Source organism: Zosterops lateralis (assembly GCF_965231275.1).
Source record: "Zosterops lateralis genome assembly, chromosome: 8".
NCBI classification, from domain to species: Eukaryota; Metazoa; Chordata; class Aves; order Passeriformes; family Zosteropidae; genus Zosterops; species Zosterops lateralis.
This window is the reverse complement of record NC_139768.1, coordinates 32,670,844-32,690,682: the sequence shown is the minus strand read 5'-3', so window position 1 is coordinate 32,690,682 and position 19,839 is coordinate 32,670,844. Positions and strand designations below refer to the sequence as shown.

The 19,839-nt window shown below is 44.6% G+C and overlaps 1 protein-coding gene across 2 annotated transcripts in view; it reads left to right on the top strand.

The window, feature by feature from the left end:
- Window positions 1–19,839, top strand: part of MICU1 (mitochondrial calcium uptake 1) — a gene marked incomplete at its 5' end in the record, with an annotated part of 74,962 nt that overhangs the window by 51,298 nt on the left and 3,825 nt on the right. For both annotated transcript variants that reach the window (XM_083866895.1, XM_083866894.1), the window contains 2 exons: window positions 11,215–11,352; window positions 15,449–15,557. In XM_083866895.1, the coding sequence (XP_083723021.1) occupies window positions 11,215–11,352; window positions 15,449–15,557 (247 nt within the window). The remainder of the gene's footprint in view (window positions 1–11,214; window positions 11,353–15,448; window positions 15,558–19,839) is intronic.

Below are 19,839 nucleotides of genomic sequence, written 5' to 3'. Positions count from 1 at the left end.
TCATCCTTTGCTGGCTCAGTAAAACTGGAGCATGGCCTGAAGCTGGGATGTTGATTTGAAACCCAGTTTTTGTTCATGTTCAGAGCTCTGGGGAAGTCCTTAGGGAAATGCAGGTCTGGAGAATCTCCTGGGGCTGGTGCAGCCCATGAGTGACCTGGGGCCTCTGTTCTCAAACTGGGATGCTGCCTTTGTCTCTTCCAAAAGAAAGCTACTTTAAGACCGACCTTTTTTATTAAGCTGTTTTCCCTTCAGCTCAGATCCAGGCATTTCTGCAGTTCATACACTTGAACTGTTTTCTGCTGACTGAAGGTGGAACAATAGTTTCTGACCATCTGAACCCACTTTATCTTTCCTCTTACTGATTTTGGTTCTTTTTTTAATCAAAATATCTGTGCATATTTCTTGCTAAGATTCAGCAGAAACTCTCGCAGGGGAATTAACTCAGACAAAGCCCTGAACATTTCAATATTCCTTACGGCTGAAGTGCTGACAGCAGGTTCAAGTAACCATGGCCTGGTGTTTTCTTTTTTTCTTTTTTTCTTTTTTTTTTTTTTCTTTTTTTTTTTTTCTTTTTTTTTTTTTCTTTTTCTTTTTTTCTTTTTTTTTAATGCAAGTGTATTTTCCATCATTTTATGGAGATTCAACAGTCAACTCAGTTGCAGGAAGGGAAGGATGAGGAAAGTAACCACAGCCAGAGGTAAAGGAGAAGCTTTCAATGTCTTATTTCAACCTTTTGGGGTTTGGCTACTTGAAGAAAGCTGTGGTCAGTTTTTTGGGTTATAGAGTGGCCCTGCTTAGCTAAGGCTGATCCACAGGAGTCAGCCCAGAAAATGGGGCTCTTGACAAGGTCCTGTGGCCAGAAGTCCTTTTTTTCTTGTGGCTTACCTTGACAAAGAGTGACAAGTTTGTCTGGACAGGCTCTGCAGCTCTCACACGTCTCCTTGGGGCAGGTGGTGTTAGGCTCTTTCTTTCGTCTTTGAGTGAAAGTTCTCTGTGAGTCTGGAAGATGAATAGAACTTGACATCATTGTTTATGCTATTTCTGCTTATTAGTGCCTGTCCCAGATATTCTGTGCCCTTGGTGGACCAAAAGGAGTCCCAGCCAGCCTGTGGAGCTCTTCCAGTTGAAATTTTTTTAGGATTCTGGAAGTGCATGTAGAAGAGATGTGCATGCCCTTTGTTCTCCATGACATTGTCACTCCTGCAAGGCAACCCAAAAACTGCTGATAGCACTGATTTAATCTCCATATTTTTCCTTTTACCCAAGGATTTAGGATGCCCCAATGTCCTTCCCAAGAAAAGGTTCTTCCAAGCAAAGTAAAATGGGATTCTGTAAGAATATGGCAAAGGGACAAGACGACATTGCTGTCATCTGGAAAATTCCTTATTTTCTATGTCTGTTCTGTGACAGATGATGTGGGAGTAACTTCTTTATCCTGGAAATTCCTGTTTTCATGGCCAGTGCCAATAGAGTTATGTAGTGGTGTGGAGTTACTGCCTGGTTTGGTTTTTATGAAGAAGGGGTGATGGATGCTCTTCCATCTGCACACACCTCATTAGAAAGTCCTAGATCCTTTGGGATCTCAGGCCTGTCTTAAATACTCTGGTTTCAGAAGGCATTTCTGATGCTGCTCAGTTGAGGTTTAGGGTAATAACTTAAATCTGTACGTGCCTTTCTGAGTCCCAGTGTTTTAATAGTTAGTATCAAAGTAATCCTGTAGCAGATATTAAAAACTGCTCTGTTGTTACCAGCTTACTCAAGATTTTTTGGGATTCTGCCTTGGTTTTTTATATAGGCTGGCAGAGCACTACAGGTTTTCAGTGATTTGTTAACAAAGCTTGCAGTAATGAGTCACAGATCTTGGTTTCTGCTGCAGTCATTTGGGGGGAAACGAGAAACTTAAGTAAATTGTTTTGAGTAGCCTGAAAAATGAAGTCTGACAGTGTCAGATTGGCTGAGCTTTGTAAGGAGGGGCCCAAAACTTGGAACTTTTTAGAGGTCAGTTTGCTGTCAAACTTATACAAGACATTTTTATTTAATTTTAAGTCACCTTTAAGGCAGTCTCTGTTATGATAAGCTGTGTTGTCTCTCAAAGCTGTCCTTCACCTGCTGATCCTCTCACTTCAACCTCACCACTGACCCAGCTACTGTGGGAGCAATGATGGGGAATGTCACATTTTCCCTTTTTCCTTATGAATTCTGTCTTTTCACCAATCCTGTAATGCATTTTGTGTACTTACATAGTTTCGTCAGTCCTACACTTAGTTCTGTATTTATATCCTGTATATCTAGAACTCCTGCTTTAGTTCCAGATTTGCTTTCTCTTCTTTCACATGATCCTTACATCTGAAAAGCCAAACCAGCACTAGTGGAATTCTCTCTTCAGTAGGGCAATTAATGACAGGTACCAAAGTTGTTGGTGTTCTTTGTAAGTGCTTTCCTGACCTGGCTGCAGGGGAGGGAGAGGAGGGTGGGCTGATGGCTAAATACAGAAAGCCTAAAGTGTGCCCTGTGAGTCCTCTGTTTATCCCAGAGGATGAGTGTCTGTGTCACTGTCAGGCCCTGACTAGATAAAAGGTATGTTGATAACTAATAACCTTTAAACAGCTCTGGAGGAAAAGCGGATCTGGATATGGAGGGTTTTGCCCTTCAGAAGTACTTATTAAAGTCAGGGATGGACAAAGCCACGATGGATTTAGTGCCAAGGAGAGGGGAGTTACTGGGAAACCCTGCAGACCTACATACTCCTTCTGCATCTCCCATGTTAGGAGTTTAGAGACCAGAAGTGAGGCTGATGTCCCTGCCTTTGATGGATAGCCATGAAGGTGTGGTGGGTGACAGAATTTTTTGACATGTCCAGTTAGAAGTGGGATCATCCAACCACTGTGAATCCTTTCACATCAAGGAACTCTGTAGTTAAGGAGGCACAGTCCAGCATACACAAATGTAATGTGGGAATTTCTAGGTAGGCAGAGGAAGCGATTTGGACAGCTCATCCTGGTTTTGACAGCATCCAGAGCTGGCAGCCTGCTTTTGTCTTGGCGTGTGAGTGGGAAGGGTCCCATGAAGCTTTCAGGTTGACTGCACTGTCTCAGGTGGGGAAAAGCTGGCACTCTCTTCTTGTCCAGTGTCAGCCAAAGACTTGGGAAGAATTCAGAGTGGAGCACTGGTATTGAAAGAAAGAAATCCGAAGATACGGATAAGTTATGAGGCCGTGGCATGTGCAGCTTAAAGGAAAGACAGAAGGGAGATATAACTGTCTCAGTAAACATGAGGAGTCACTGTAAAGGAGGCTGAGGCAAGTCGTTTTCATCAATCAGGAACAGCAGAGCAGGTAATGAAATGCCTAAGTGTGCAGCAGGGAAAGTTTAGTTGAGATCCAAGGCAGGTTGAATTCCAGTCCCTTCTTCCATTAAGCAGAGGGAATACTGGTGGGTGGGGGGTTTGCTGTCACAGGTGAGATACCAAAAGCTGGTCTTTGTGCCTCGGTCAGAAGATGCCATAAACGCTGTTCCTAACTGATTCCTCCCTCATCCAAGTGAGGAAATTTGCACCAGAGAAATCAAACCCTCCCAGTGCCTCACTCTGAAAGGCAGAGGAAGAGTCTGTGGGGTGGTTTGGAGGGCTTCAGGATTATAAAAGCATATTGAGCAACTGCATGTCATCTGTAAAATCACAGCATGTCCTAAGTTGGAAGGAACCCACAAAGATCACAAAGTCCAACTCTTGACCCTGCCTAGGACACCCCAACAATCCCACCCTGTACCTGAGAGCATTATCCAAACACTCCTGGAGCTCTGGCAGCCTTGGGGCTGTGCCCATTCCCTGGGAGCCTGTTCAATGCCTGACCACCCTCTGGGGGAAGAACCTTTGCCCAATATCCAGCCTAACTTCTCCTGCCCCAACTTCATGTCTTTCCCTTGCGCCCTGTCACTGGTCACCAAAATATCCAGTGGTCCAGAAGTGTGGCAGTAAGGCTGGCATGGTGGGGCAGCTGCTTGTGAGCATGGCTGGGGCAGCCTGGAACACAAAGGAGCACCTGTGGCATCCTCTTGTTTGGGATGGATACTTCATGGGGCAGCCACTAGGTGAGAAAACACCCACTGCTGCCTTGCTTGTATTTGAACCAGGAGACTTCAGTGTGGTTGATGCAGTGGCTCTGCAGGGAAGCCATGGAGGATTTTATTGGAATTTCTATTTATTGCATCATTAGCAGCAGTGAAAGGCTTTGCTCTGTACCAACAGGCTCCTCTGGTTTATAAAGGGTTTGTAAATCCAGTGCTGAGCTCCCGCAGTGCAGCTCCCTTGTGTGGGACTCCTGCAAATAAAATCTCAGGAGTGCTGTTTGGATTCATTACCTTGCCAAAGGAGTCTGTGGGGGTTTGTATCAGAGTCCATGAATTAGGAAATACAAGCTATTTAAGCATAGATGTTCTTGTTCATGTGTGCACAACCAAGTTAGCCAACAGCCAGGGAGCAGCAAAAATTGGTGGGCAAGAGGTTGGGGATGTCTGTGTGAACTTGTTCTTGTAGCAGGTACCTGACTTCTGCCTCCTCCTTCTGTTTGTTGAACAAACACCTCAGTCCTCTTGCTCTTTCTCCCCTTTCAGGCTCTGAATTCAGAGCTGTTCTGCACCTCCACACGTTGCTGGCTGTGCTTCAGCCCTGGCTTTGCCTCTGCTGATGCAGGAAGGACGAGGAAGCAAGACCCTTTTCCCTGCTAGGCTGAATTAAACTGCTGCAAACTTATTCTTCTTGGGGAATTGAGCACCAAGGTCAAGCAGAAAACAGTGTGAACTCTTAACAGGCAGTGGGGGAGCAGTATTTCTTAATAAAACTGTGTACAGCAGTTCCATGGAGACTTGGATATTGGTGTTTTTCAGAGTAATGGCTTCACTCAGGTGCTCGTAGCTCCGCTGCTCTGTGTGTTTTCCTGCAGGAGGGTTGGGAGTTTGTTCTGATTCTGAACTTTGCTGTTATTCAAGGAGCGTGCAGGATGGAAAATCTGCTCTGTTCCGTGGTAGCAGGAGCATTGTCAAAGGCAGGGATGGCAATAACAAAGTCAGGTCTGGAGAGCAGACATAGGAGGAGACTGCTCAACTCTTCCCCTTCTCCATCCCTTTAATTTATCAGACATGTCCTTTTTCCTGAGCATTGCTGATTGCTTTTCTTCAGGTTTCCTTCCTGTCGTTCCCTCACTGCACAGAATTTCAAACCAGGGATCTGCTCAGAGCCTGCAAGAAGATATTTTCATTCACGGGGCTGAAGTTCAGGTGCAGCCATCTTTACATAACCTTTTTTTTAATTGCTCATTAAAGCAGAACAAGTGGCTGATGATGGGAATGAATTTTTCCCCCTTGCAGGCAGCAGTGGCTTGCCAAGGTCAATGAAATCTCCACAGCTTCTCTCCAGCATCACGTCTGCTGGGATTGCACTGCTGCTGACAGATGGACATTTTGAACCTGGCTGCTACATATTCACTTAGGCAGAGTGGGAAAAGTGTGAACAAGGAGAGCATTTGGGAGATTGGATTTTCCTCATGTGAAAATAGCTCCCATTTCTTTATTATTTTTTAAGGTAAAGAGAAGCAGTGGTCCAGGCTGGGTTTGGCATTTCCTCCTTCCCATTTTCATTCCTGCTGCTGTTGGCAGCTCTGAACATCTTTAGACCTGTGTGTTTGACTGGGTTTTACCAAATAATGCAGTAATTACACCCAGGGGCTCTTTGTAAGCTGTGCCCAGAGCAGGCTGAGCTTCATCTTGCAAAACCCACTGCTTTAGATCTGAAACTTTTCAGCATAATTATCACCCCCCAAAAAATTAGTATTTTAAAACTTTAATCTTCCCGAACAAAAAGCCTTCAGAAACTTTTGCCTTTATTTTTTCTGGCAGTAATTTGGTGCCTGTGCAAACACTTCAACTTACTCACAAATACATTAAATTTTTTTGGACAGACGAGGTTGCTGGGATTTAGGGAGGTGGATAGTGTTTTCCCCTTTCTTTTTCTTCCTGTCATAGTTGTATATGCAACTTGACGAGAGATCCTGGCAACCTCCTTCTCCAGAACAGTAAACAGAGCCAGTGCTGCAGTAGTTTGCAGATAAATAATGTATTACAGCCTGTCAAATAAAGCTTTGAGCAAATACCACTTTAAAGGGTCATATATTATGAATCTGAATATCACCCTACAAATCATTATTTCCCAGACCCTTTTGATTCCTTATTATGCACAGAGCAGCTCTGGGAACTGGTCACCTTTTTCAACTACCCCTAAACCAGATAGAATTAGTATTAGCAATATTTCTCCCATGGATGTTTTTTTAACATGCAGAAAGAAGCTCAAAAATCATCCCTCAACACTTCTCTCCCCATCCAAAAGTCCTTGAAGATGTATTTCTCTTTGCTATCTCAATGAGGAATGTGGCACGCATACATTTATTTATTTAAGATCTTTGCTTTGAGATTGTAAGGAATATATCATCTGTTTGATTGGTTTTTAGGGGAAACCTTCCTAGAAATTTAAGAGCCTGCTAAAATACAGCTGGATATTTAGCTAATATGAGTGTTTGGAGAGGATAGGAAGTATATCCTTTTGGCATTGCTTTAGGAAAAGTCTGAGCTGTGTTTTCGTCGTGCTGGCTCATGTTACAACTGGGTGTTTCTCTCCTGCACTGATGGGATTTGGTGGATCCTAAATGCTGTCTGTGCCAAGTGCAAGGGCCTGGAGGTTATTTTAGCCATTTTCTTCTTCAGCAAAGCAAGAGACACAAGCCACCAGTGTGTCTGGCCCAAAAATGCCAGCTTAGGAAGGAGGGGCATAATCTCCAGGCATAATTTATCCCGCTTTTCCATGGGAGGTTTTGACATCCACTCATGGTTGTCTGGTGATGCTGAGCCCCCTCTGAGGGCTTTGGTGTTCCCTCCCCAATTGCAGAGCAGGGGTTGTTTTCTTGGGCCCAGTTTGGTCTGGTGGCAGCAATCAGAAAACATTGCTCCTCCTTTTTTAAGCAGTTCTTTAAACTCTCCATTCCCTGGTCAGAGAGAATTTTAGCACTGGAGTTTTAAGTAGTATCTTCCCCTATTAATTGTATTGATTATGACAAATTTATTGAGGAGGAAGGAGAGTCAGCTGGGAAGAGAAACCTTCCTCTGAGAAATGTGTGGTACCCAAACTTGGCCTTTTTCTGAGGCCATTCTGCCTCATTTCCCACTGGTGAGCCCTGCTGGCAGAAGGAGAAATGAAAGGAAACCAACTTCTGCATTTAGGAACTTCCAGTAGGTTGCTGGGTTGTTTTGGTATTTTTTTTCCACCGGGATGTTTCTTGTGGTGATGTCTCTGAATTGGTTTGGGCTGGATGCTCCTCAGAGCCTGGGATTTGATTTCCTGCAGGAGAACATGGATTGAGTTAGTGGAGGAAAAAAACAGTAAAGCAAGGAAGAAAAGATATTATGGGTCTGTTATTTTATGATGGATCCTTGTATTGCCTTTCCATAAAGTTGTGCAATTAAGGAGATGTAGAAGCAGAGAGAATTGCTTATTTGTCCTCTGCTCTCCTCGTGTGAGAAGATTTTCTCTCAGAAGAAAGGAGAGTGGAGTTATTTGAACAAAACTGGGCACTTCATCTTATAGGGGAGCAGGAATCTGCTCATCCTGTCAGGTTTGGGGGGCAGTTTGGGACTATTTAACATATGTCTGAGGTTGTGGGTAATCTTTTAAATAACAAAAAAATCAGGAAGTAGCCTGCTATATATTTGGGCTGGCTACTGGTACTGGGCTAGCAAAGCTGGTGAAGTCAAGGGCTGCACCCCATTTCTCCTGCCTTCTTCCCCTCCCGTAGGATTCCAGAATGGCCTGGAAGCTCATCTCATTCCACCCCTCTCCCAGGGGCAGGGACAACTTCCACTATCCCAGGCTGCTCCAAGTCCCAATGTCCAGCCTGACCTTGGACACTTCCAGGGATCCAGGGGCAGCCACAGCTTCTCTGGGCACCCTGTGCCAGGGCCTGCCCACCCTCCAGGGAATAATTCCTTCCTAATATCCAACCTAAACCTCCCTTCTTTTAGTTTGAAGCCATTCCCTCCTGTCCTGTCACTACACTTCCTGCTGAACTGTTCCATCAACGCCTTGGATTTCCTTTCACGTCACGTTGGCTTTTAATGAATTTCAAAGCACAGCCTTTTCTATTTCAAGCTAATTCCTTCAGCACCTCAGGTGTCCTGGCCTGCAGGAAGAACACTGGCCAGCATTTCTATCCCATTCTCCTTGCCTGGTGCAGATGCAGAATCCACTGCTGGCACCAAGTGGCTGCGAGTGGAAGCTGCTCCGGAGGTGTTGAACTCACTGGCCGATTGTGTGTGTCGATTTTTGGGCTGCAATTTGGGATGGGGTAGGACCCCCCGTCCTCTCTTTGTCCCGATGGGATGGTGGGAGCAGGAGCTGCTCCATCCCCCTCTGGATAATGCTGAGTGAACGACTTCTTTGGCTCTACTGTCCCTTCTTTAATAGCCATGAAAGGGAAAAAGGCTGTCAGAGGACTTGTTTGCCTGTAATAAATCCCTGTAATAAATGCTGTGCCCTGCATCCCCCCCTTGTAAGGTTTGGGGTTATTTCCCCCCCCGCACAGTGAACAGAAAAGTAACCTGTACAGTATCATCATGTGCATGGAGGCAAATAATTGTGATTATCTAGGAATGGGCACTGCTTTTCCTGCTTTTTCAAATAGCCAGAGGATTTTAACACTTAACACTGTTTGTAGGTATTGAGTACTGAAAGAAAAATTCCTGTAGGTTTTGCACACTCCTTCATTTCCCAGTGGTGAGTTGTATTTGGCTAGAAGATATTCCAGAGGGTATAGGAACATGGATGTACCTCTGCTCCTGGGCAGGGGGGTAGGAAAAGGGGGCATCAGGAGTAGCTGGGGGTTTTCTTTCATCAGGAATCAATGGGTTTCCACTCACAAATCCTTTGAAGCCCAGTTTCTTTATGGATAAACACGATCTCTGACCTACCAGAAAAAATAAGCAGATTTCCCTGCCTGAAATTTCTCTTTAAGTTACATACCCCGCTTATCCCTTAATTTAAATGCATCTGACAGTAGCTTGGAGGCAAGATTTGAACTTTCTTCCTCCCTCACTGTGACGCTCTTGCTTTTTCTCAGTTCACTGGTGGTTACATTGGAATTTGGGAACTGGATGTGGGCCAGGTCTCACTTCCCAGCCCCTTTCTGGGCCAACCTTTGCAATGAGCACCACTGTACGTGACAGTGAGCATCTGAGTGTTCTGTTTAATGTTAGAGATGTTCATTTGAAAATGAGATAAATAATAAGCAGCATAAATTCCATCATTTCCAGGCTCTTTTTGTTCCTTGTGAATAGTTGTGTGGGATATCAGTAGAAAAATGAAGATGAAAAATATTTTAATTTTTTTCTTTCTGGTCTTTTTTTCCATCTCGTAGTGCAAAGCTGGCCACAATCTGAAGGTTTAGTTCCAAAAAAGCTGCAAGGAGCTGGTTCTTTATTTCCCCATCTGCAGGGTGCTGTGCTTGCTTGTGCTACCCCATGGAGCTGCCCAATGCTTGGTCCTTAATGCAAGGCAGGGGGAGAGGGGGCTGATGGGCTTTTAGACACCAACTTGAGATTTTCTAGGCATAGTCACCTAGTTACCACTTAGGAGGTTGATCTGAGGTATTTGGACCCATTTCCTAGCCTTTAATTAAAGATGCTACCTAAAGCTCTGCTAAAACTCAGGGTATTTTAAGGCTGTTGGTAGAAAAATGCTGGTTTGTGTCTCTGGGGATGAAATTAGGAATATTACAGCAGAAGAAGCTGCTTTTGAAGCAGCACTGAAGGCAGATTTTTGTGTCCCAGGGGCATTTTCTTTGCATTCTTCAGGCGTGGCAGAAACTATTACTTTAGGTTTTTAATGAAGAACATTTCCAACAAGTGAATTTTTCCCTCTCCTTTCCCCAGCACAGGAGAATGGGAGAGGCCCATGTTTTGCATCATGAGTGATTCCCAAAGCCTGTATCAGATGACAGTAAAAATCAACATTTTCCCAAAAAAACTGTGGGCCACTCAGGTGAAAGCACAAGGGGGCTGAGGAGCAGAATTTCTCCATTTGGGATCTCCCTCCCTCCTGCCAAAGTCACCCATACAAATCCCTCCAGCCTTGGTGCTCCACTTATCAGGAATCCCTTGGTTTCCCACTGGGAAAAGCAGCCAAAATCTAGTTGAGCCAAAATCTGGTTGATATGGTAATAATTTAAAACTCATTAGCACTGAAGAGTGGCTGAGGCAGGACTGGTCAGCTCAGCAGGCAGCAGAGTTTCAATCACTGGTACAAAGTTGTTCCCCATGAGCTGAAAAATTAATTTTGTTGTTAAATGTCATCTTCTGGCTTGTGATCAGCTGGAGTGTTGGTCTTGTGTTTTCTGGTAAATTTGAATTATTATTGAATAATCTGTCCCAAATAAGGGATGCCAAGTGCTGAGATCTGTGAAACTGAGTGAGGTCTAATGTTGATGCTTGTAGACTCACAGAGGTGGGGCAAAAGGAAAGGATGAAATCCCCAGTATTCAGTGGTCAAAGACCTGGTGCTCCCACCCAGCACCTTCCCAAGCTGGGGAATGGCTCTTCCCTCCTTCCCTGCAGTGGAAGCCAGGAGACAAAGTACTGCAGGAGAGATGGACTTGTGGAGAAAACCTTTCTCTGCCCAAGGGCTTTTTGGAAGTACTGCAGGGGCCTCACAGCAGCATTTGTAAGAGTCAGGGACTGGAAGGGTCTGAGGATGAGGAGAACTTGGGGAAGGTAAAGTCTGGAAACATCCATGAACATTTCCTTGGTGGGACACTGGTACAGGCCTTGGAGCAGAGAAGAATAAAATTGGGAGACCTTTGCAAAACTTCTCTTTGGTTTATTAACCACTGTCCCTATTTAGAGCAGCCATGGAACCACTCATTAGCCCAGTCCTGTGGGCTAAAACTGGGAGGATGGAGATACAAGGGCTTCCCCTAAGAGCTGTCCAAGGAATCGCACATAAAGAGAATGTGGAGAGACAATCCTGGGTAAAGCAGAGACTGGAGCGCATCAGGACTCCTCCTTCACCAGTGTTTCCTGCAATGTTAATTTTTTATGGTGCCTTTTTCATGCTTCATACCTCAGGTGGAGCTTTGTGCTGCTCCTGGTTTTCATCTCCCTGTTCTTCTTTCCGTGGCAGTTCGAGCGGCACGACCCGGTGGACGGGCGGATCACGGAGCGGCAGTTCGGGAGCATGCTGCTGGCATACAGCGGGGTGCAGTCCAAGAAGCTCACTGTCATGCTCAAACAGCTCAAGAAGCACTTCCAGGATGGAGAGGTCAGTGGCATTCATGGAAAATTTGGGAAAACTTCTCAGCCTCAGGCTGGGCTGAGAAATCAGTTAAGCAATCCTTGTCTTCTTCAGAAAAGCATCCGCTCCACATTAAGCCGTGGTGGAGAGAGGGAAGAGCTGGAGTGCAGTGGTTGGTGTCCAGTGCAGGCTGTAGGTTTATTCCTTATGAAAACAGATGCTGCAATTTTAAAAATTCAATTTGCTGAATGGCACCCTGGGTCTGGAGCCAGAACAAACACTGAAGCTGTGCTCCCAGTTCCTGGATCGACCTTGGATTCATTAGCTGCTGTGACCAGGCAGTTTATTATTTAGTTATTAACTTCTGGGAAAAATTACTCACAATTTAGAGAGGAGTAAGTTTGCAGACCCTACACTCATTAATTCAGTGAGAGACCTTGGAATAAGATATCCATACCACAAGATGTGCTTTATCAGGTAAGGCAAGTATGGGCTGAGAAATTATTGAGCACTAGAATTTTACATCTGCCCCTATAATGGATGTTCTTTTATTAAGCCAGAATGTTCTTTTATTAACTGGGATATAAACAAGCAATTCATCAAAGTGAGAATGGATGGAAAGTCTTTGGCTGGCTCTTTTAGAGCTGCTTTCCTCTGACATCAGAACCAGAGTTTATTTCTTAACAGGTTTAGGTGCCAAGTGTGTTATAAAACACAAGTTTTGACCAGGTTCTGCTCCTTTTTTTGTTCCTTAATGGGATTCCTACATTAACAGGAATCATTTGATTTCTCCAGGAAAAAGTGTTTAAATGTCATATGAAGAGAATGTGTGTCTGATAGAAAAGATTGGCTCTGGTTTTGAAGTTTGCAATTGTTGATTCTTTTGCTGTGATTTTTGGGTGTTTATATATGTATGTATGTGTGTATAGATATTACTGAACAGTAGCTGGATATGTGAGAAAAGATACAAAGGAATTAATTTTGGAAGGTTTCCTACAGCAGATGTTTTCTTCCTTGCATGTGTAAGCCAAGACCCTGACATCTATGCCAGAGGAAGAACTTCTTGTTCTTACCTTATTCCTCATCCCCAAATCAGCCAGATTGTCTTTCTATTTACAGCCAGACAGACTCAGAGCAAATCTTTATCTTCCTGTATTCCAAGGACTTTCAGGGAGAGAAAATGGGCAATAGGACAAAAAAAATATTTCCAAGGAACAGAAAAAAATTGTATTTCCAAGGAACAGAAAAAAATTGTATTTCCAAGGAACAGAATTGGTGAAAAATACATGATTCCTTACACTGGTGAGGAGGAAATGCCCAGAAACTGTCCCAAACTCACCCAGCGAGGCTTTCCCTTGGAAGTGCAGCTCTTTTGAGAGAGATTTCTTGTGGAATCTGCCAAACCTTGCCTTCATTGTCTGAAGCAATTACCTTGACTGCACAAGGCAACACTGGCAGCCTCCAAAACAACAAAACTCTGGGTTTAATCTAATCTTTAGCTGTTTTCCAGTGCTGTTATTCTGCATTCCTCCTTTTGGGAGTGATAAATTTTCTTCTACTAACTGCTAATCTGCTTTCATTATTTTTATTTTTCTTGAGGAAAAATCCCATCTTGCCCGAGTAGGTGAACTTTGCCTATTCAGCAGAGCTGCCACACTCTGTTTTGTCTAACATTGCTTATGTGTGTCCTCCCCAAGTTGTACTTACACAGCTGCTTTTCTCCTAGTAAAAAGGACCTGAGTCATCAGCAGTATTCACAAACAAGTTATTATTTGATTTATGTCCCCTAACTGCTAGAAAACCAAGCTGTCTCTTCAGAAACCATTGATTCATGTCATCTCCTACCTGTGCTTTGGGGGCTGCCTGGGGTATTTTTCTGTGGAGATAGCAGGGGGTGGCAGTGAGGTGGAATTCCTGGCTGAACCTGAGTTCCCAGGTGAAAAGTCCTAATTTTTGCAGGAGATGTTTGAGCTGTTGTGTTACCAGCAGGTAGGTGCTTCTGGAGTCTCCCTGTTTATGTTTTGTGATGATTACTTGAGTGATGAAGGGATTCAACTGATTATGAATCAACAGCTGGAGCTACAAATGCCTTGAAAGAGGTGATCATTCATCTGTTGACTTGTCTGAGGCTGTCCCAGTCTCTGATTTTTATTTTATTTTGGTAGCTGGAACAGTGTTAATCCTGATGCCAGCCCAGCCTCACCTATAGGATTCCTCAAAAAATATTAAATTTCATAATACTGATGGTATTCTTGCTACAGACATTCAGTGGTTTTGCCCACATGAAAGCCACGATCTGTAGGATACATGTGTGTATCCTTTTGTTTTTTCAGCTGGTGAAAAGACCACAAAGACCAGGTTGAGTGGGGCTGGGAGCAACCTGGGATAGTGGAAGGTGTCCCTGCCCATGGCAGGGGGTGGAATGAGATGGGCTTTGAGGTCCCTTCCCACCCAAATCATTCCAGGATTCCAAACGAGGGTCCATTTTGCACAGACAGCAATGCCTTGGCATCTGCCATTTTGGGAATTCCAGGAAAGTAGGATGGCTCTTTGTTTAGAACATTCCAAACCTCAGATGTCCCAGACAGAGCAGGCAGATCTCAGCACAGTGTCTTCTGCTGGCCTGGAAGTGGCCACACACCTCGTGGTTCCTCCAGGCTTTCCACACTCTCAGTGCCCTACTCCCAGGCAGGGAGGCATTGTGATAATTGCAAGGGTATTTTCTCCTGTAGAACCATCATACAAAACAGAGGGATCTTTGCAGTGCTTCCTGAAGAAGTACCTGATTTATTGGATTTTTTTTTCCTAGGACAGCATTTAATTTAATTCTGCTGTACATCCTAGTGTTCCTCTCAGGACTAGGAGCAGGCAAACCTTCAAGGAAAGCTCCCTGAAGAATCACCAGGGATTTCTCTCTTTAGTCAGCTCTGTTGTCCACATGTGCTCTCCCATTTTGCCATCTCATCCTTTTTGGCCCAGATCCATGAGTCCAGGGCTGACAAAGTTGCTGTTGCATGTGTCAGTGCACATGTAGATCAGCAGTGCAGTGCCACATACAGCAAAGATAGGAACAAGCTGCAAATATATGTATGGAAAGACCTTAAAAATGTTCTTTTTCTTTCAAAAGATTGGTGGCTTCTTCCCTGATTAGAAGTTGTTCAAGCAGAGTTGCAGAAGATTGTGTAAATTTATATTTGACAGTATCTGCTGAACACATCCAGATCATGGAGCTGGGCCATGTTCTGCAGTTAGGATTTTTAATATCCTGCTCTATCAATCTGTTGTGCCAGGCAGGATAGGAGGAGCCTGAACCTGAACTCCTCTTGACAAGCTGATTTATGTCTCCCAGAGAGGGAGTCTGAGTGGTTATTACTGTGGTGATGATTCACCTCCTCCCTTGGCTCCACGCCGTGGCTCTGCTGGAGGAGCTGGAGGCTCCAGCCTCTTGTCCCAGCACTGCTGTGCTTGTGCTAGAGCCGAACAGGCTGATAAAATCAGGTCTAGTGTAACCAGCTGGGGTTCCCAGAGCTGTGCTCATGGGCAGTTCTTCTCCTGGGGAGCTCAGGATCTTTTTCCATGACTATCCCAGAGCGTGGCTGTCAGCTCTCACCAAGCACATGCTCACCTGGCCCAGGTAAGTGGAGCAGACAGGGATCCTGCCTGCAGCAGCAAAGCAAACTGGGACACTTCTGTGCTTTAGTGTCACCTTCTGCCACACTTGGTAAGACATGGATTCTCCCAGGGAGCCCTGAATCTTTTGGGAGAGACCTTACAGTGCATGGACTGTTCAATATTGTCATTGCATGTGTGCAGGCTTCAAAAAAAATTATCAATTCACATGTTTGCAGTGGTCTCCTGCATCCTAACTACAGGCTTGTGGTGTGTCTGCTCACATGGGAAATGGTTTTCAGTCCCTTCCCATTGTGGGACCGGTGGGGCCAGGAGGGGAACAAAAGTACAGGTCACAACCCACATCCTCAAGTGCCAAGGATGAGTTTTTGGAGTGTGCAGATGAATTCCTATCTGGCTACAGCTTTGGGCCAATGAGTCACTGTGTCATTTCCAGGCAGTGTCTGTGATGTCCTTTTCCCGTTGCCACATGAGTGTCTTTTCTCTGTCCTAGGGGCTGACGTTTGAGGAAGTGGAGAACTTCTTCACTTTTCTGAAGAACATAAATGACGTGGACACGGCTTTGAGCTTCTACCACATGGCTGGAGCTTCTCTTGATAAAGGTATTAAATCCTGTGGGATGTTCAGGTGCTGGAAGCCTGAGGGAGCACAACTCAGGCCGTGTCTCTGGAGTTAAGAAGATGTCAGACAAGCCCAGGCTGACAGGTTGAAAATGCACCCAAATTGCAATTCCTCCCTGTAATGAGGTGCTTAGCTTGCTACATCCATGGATAAAGAGGGATTCCAGGTTTTACACTTCCACAGTTTTAGATACAGGGAGAAAAAAGGCTGACATGTGCAGCCTGAATGGATGAGGAAGCAGTGATTTCATGGTGGTACCTTCAGAAGGAACATTCTGCTGTGTGCAGAGGCAAGGTGACCTAATGAGTGTGCCACACTCTGTGGTTCCAGATCCCAGGGACATCAATGTTTCTTCTTCATCCCCATCTTCTGAAGTGGCCTTTTTTTTTCTTTATACAAAGGACTTCAAAAATGAGAGTAAAAAAATTCTTGCAGAGTCATCTTCTGTGGAGGTCTCTGATCCACATAGCAGAGGCACAGCAGCAGTGGGGCCAGGGGTAGGAACTGGTCAACCCTTGTTTTATTTCAGCTTTGCTCAAAAATCATAGATTTTGCCTAGAAATAAGAGCTGGATGCTGCATTTCTGATTGGAAATCCAAGCAGTGGCAAACACTTTCAGAGGTCCTGGGAGTGCTGGAAAGAAAGAGGGAACACCACTGAGGTCCCAGACTGAGCATGAAAGTCTGTCCAGAGACTCTATTTCAGATAACCCACAGTCCAGAGGAGTGGGATGAATAAACCTCAGAGCTGGTGTTTCCTGGGGACTTTGTTAATAATGTGGTTTATTGGTCAAACTAATCCATATCCTCCTCCTCATCATCATGTTTCCTTCTCTGAGCTGGTCTGTCTCAGGTATGTTCTTAGATCTGACACACTGATGTTAAAATAACCAAAAAAACCCAACAAAATATATTTTAAACCAAAGTCCCACTCTGCTACCAGGATCTTTCACAAGTGCATGCTAGTTTGTTTTTTTTTTTAACAGACTGAGAATATAAAAAAAGATGGCAAAGTCATTAAAGGATTTTTAGGCTAAATGGAAACTCTTGTCTACTATGAAGTTAAAGCTGATTTATTTAGGCAGCTGCAGAATTAAACATTTTGGAAGTCAACTATTCCAGCTGCTGCTGTTGTGTTAATATTAAGGCATTAATAGGTTTTGGGGCAGTGGAATTACAGAGGGAAACAAACATGTCACATCTCCTCTTGTGTGTGTCAGCAGCCCTTCTCATCCTAAATTTTTTGGGGGGAATCATCTGTACTCTTTGGTTTAGATCATCATTCCCTTAAGACTTAAAAGAGCCTGACAGGATTTTCTTTCATTTAAAAGTAAAATACCAAGTCTGGGTGTGCTGCTGCTGCTCTGAGCCCTTTCTGCAGCATCTCAGAGGAGGTAATAGCCCAGCAAATCAAATCTACTCAGTGCCTACAGGAAATAAGCATTTGTCCTGTCATGGAATATACATTTTTACAGAATTTAGGTCTGTGTGCAGTTGGTAAATCACTGTGATTGCAGTTTAATTATGTGCCATTAATGGGCTCATGCAGCTACTGAGCTGGGAGTGTTTGACTGGGGTAAGGGAACCTTCCTTGGGCAGGAATCAGATTTAGATCAAGTAAACCATAAATGGAGTGTGCCCTCTCAAAAGTGAAGCTTTCACAAGGTTGCAGGTTACAAACTAACAAGTATAAAAATTACAATGGTATGGGGACCAGGAAGAGGTTAGTATTTGTAATAATTTGCTGCTAACAATGCAGCAAACATTATTATGATTTTTAGAAGGGCTGTTTAAAATTTCAGAGGGGAAAAAATGGCTGGTACCAAACAGCCAGAGCTTGACAGCCTGTTTCCTGTGCTGAATTAAAGCCACTTCTTCTTCTAAAAAGGATCATAAACTTGTATTCTAATGACCCATTTAAAAACACCTAGAGAATTTGTTAGCCCATCTTTCATTTTCCGAGCAACATAATCGCTGTCATTCTCTTAAATCAAAAACATTCTTTAGAAGACTTCTGGCTCACAGCTGGAAGCAGGACAGGAACTGAATTTGGTGCTTATTCACCTTTTAGGAGGGTGTGAGTTGCACTTTTTCTGGCACTGTGGGCAGCCAGGCTTTCCAAGCAGCCCTTCTGCCAGCAGAGAGCTGTGGGATAACTCCTTTGGGGTTTGGGGCAAGACATGGATGGGCCAAAGCACGGGGAGACAGCTGAGCCCACTGCTGATCCATGGCTTGGAGCAGGGCTGGGGCCCCAGAGAGGTCCATGGAAAATAATTTTATTTGAATGATGCAGCTTAAAAGGGCTGCAGAGTCAACAGGGAATCAGGAAGGAGGCAGAGGTGAGCTGGAATGCAGTCCTAGAATTGCTGCCTGCTTTCCTCTGCCTTGGAGATGGATGGAAGAAGTGGGCCCTCCTGTAAGCACAGCTGGCATTGCTCCTCTGGAATAATGGCAGTGCTGGTACCTGGGAGGGGAGGACTTGGGAGGGGTCTCTGGAGACCCTCATATCCAGCAGGATCCCCTGCAGCTTCTTGCCCTGGGCCATCTGCAGTCAGGTTTGGGATGTCTCCAAGGAATCTCTTTTCTTTCCATGTTTCTGGCTGTGGATATTGCACAAACAGAGGGTAGGCTCTGCCTTTGGTCTGGGAGCTCTGCTTTTTCGTCCCTGATCTCCATGACTTTCTGTCATGCTCCCTTTGATGTCAAAACAGCTTCTGCTCAGCTGCAGGGCTGCAGCCTCATGGTTTGAGGAGACAAAGGGAAATATGCTGTGTGCACAGGATTGCATAAGGCTTATCCATCTCTTTCCTGGATGAGTGTTCCAGCACGTACTTATGCAAATGATTTGTAAAAAGTTATATAGGTTTTGGTGGCTATACTGCCAGTGATAGCATCCAGCATTCCCAACTGGGAGCCTTGACACGAAACATGTGCATCAACACATGTGTCCTGCCTTCCTATCCTGGAATGGCCCAGGGCAGGGAGCTCTGCTCCCATCAGTGCCATTTGGAAAACAAAGGCAGCAGCCCAGCTGTCCATTCTTGTGGCCACATGTGTGATTAATCTCAAGTTGGAGGGGGAGAGTGAAGTTTGCCATCTGGCGAGGCTCTCGCCTGGAGCAGAGCCCCGTCTGAGGCACTCAGTGAGGCATTGCTCATGGGGCAGTTCTGGGAATCAGAGTGGAAAAAAAGGATAACTGTGTCAGACATTAAAAGATTTTCAAGATAGACATGTGGAGCTCTTTTTTTTTTTTTTTTTTTTTTTTTTTTTTTTTTTTTAATATGGTATGAAATCCAGGAGAATTTCTGTCCCAGAACCCCAAACCTGGACAGGCTTTGTTTTAAGAGATGTTCCCCAGACAGCACCTATTTCATTTTGTGAAATGGTAAAGAAATTATTCCAGCAGGTTTAGGTTTACTTCAATTTTATTTACCTCCCTGAGCTACCTTGTGGTCTGGAGCATGTGTGTGGAAGTGGAAAGCAGAGATGCTTTCCCTCTTCCTTAAGATTCCTTAAAAACCAGCACAGCACACTCATGCAACCCTTGTGGAGTAATTTTGGCATCAAGCAAGAACAGTGGGATAGAGCTGACACTTTTGCAGTTGGATTACTAAGAGAGGAAGCAGGAACTGGTGGCTGTGAGTAAAAGTTGCAGCTGGGAAAACTGTGGCCATGAAAAATAAAATCAGGAGGTTCCCTGCAGAGATGGAAGGAGCAGGTAAAATCTCAGCAGAAAAACCTGACTTACAATTAAAGGAATTAGGACAAGGGGCAATGGTTTTAAACTGAAAGGGGAGATTTTGATTTGGTGTTGGGGAGAAATTGTTCCCTGTGAGGGTGAGGAGGCCCTGGCAGTGCGCAGAGAGGCTGTGGCTGTTTCTGGATCCCTGGAAGTGTCCAAGGCCAGGTTGGACAGGGCTTGGAGCAGCTTGGGACAGTGGAAGGTGTCCCTGCCCATGGCAGGGGGTGGCACTGGAGGAGCTCTAAGGCCTCTTCCAGCCCAAACCATTATAAAATTCTGTGATGTAGAAAAGCATTCTAACTTTTTTTTATATGTAAGGCTATAGCCATAGGGTACCTAGGGCACCAGGAGGGGAGGATGGCATCAAGTGAAGCACCTTTAGAAAAGTTTTACATTAACAACTAATAAAATAAAATTTGGTGTTGCTGTCTGAGGAAATACAGAGCAATAACTGCTGGCTGGAGCTACATCACTCACGGAGAAAAGGAATTTCACTCAAAAAGAATAATGACATGGAAAAAG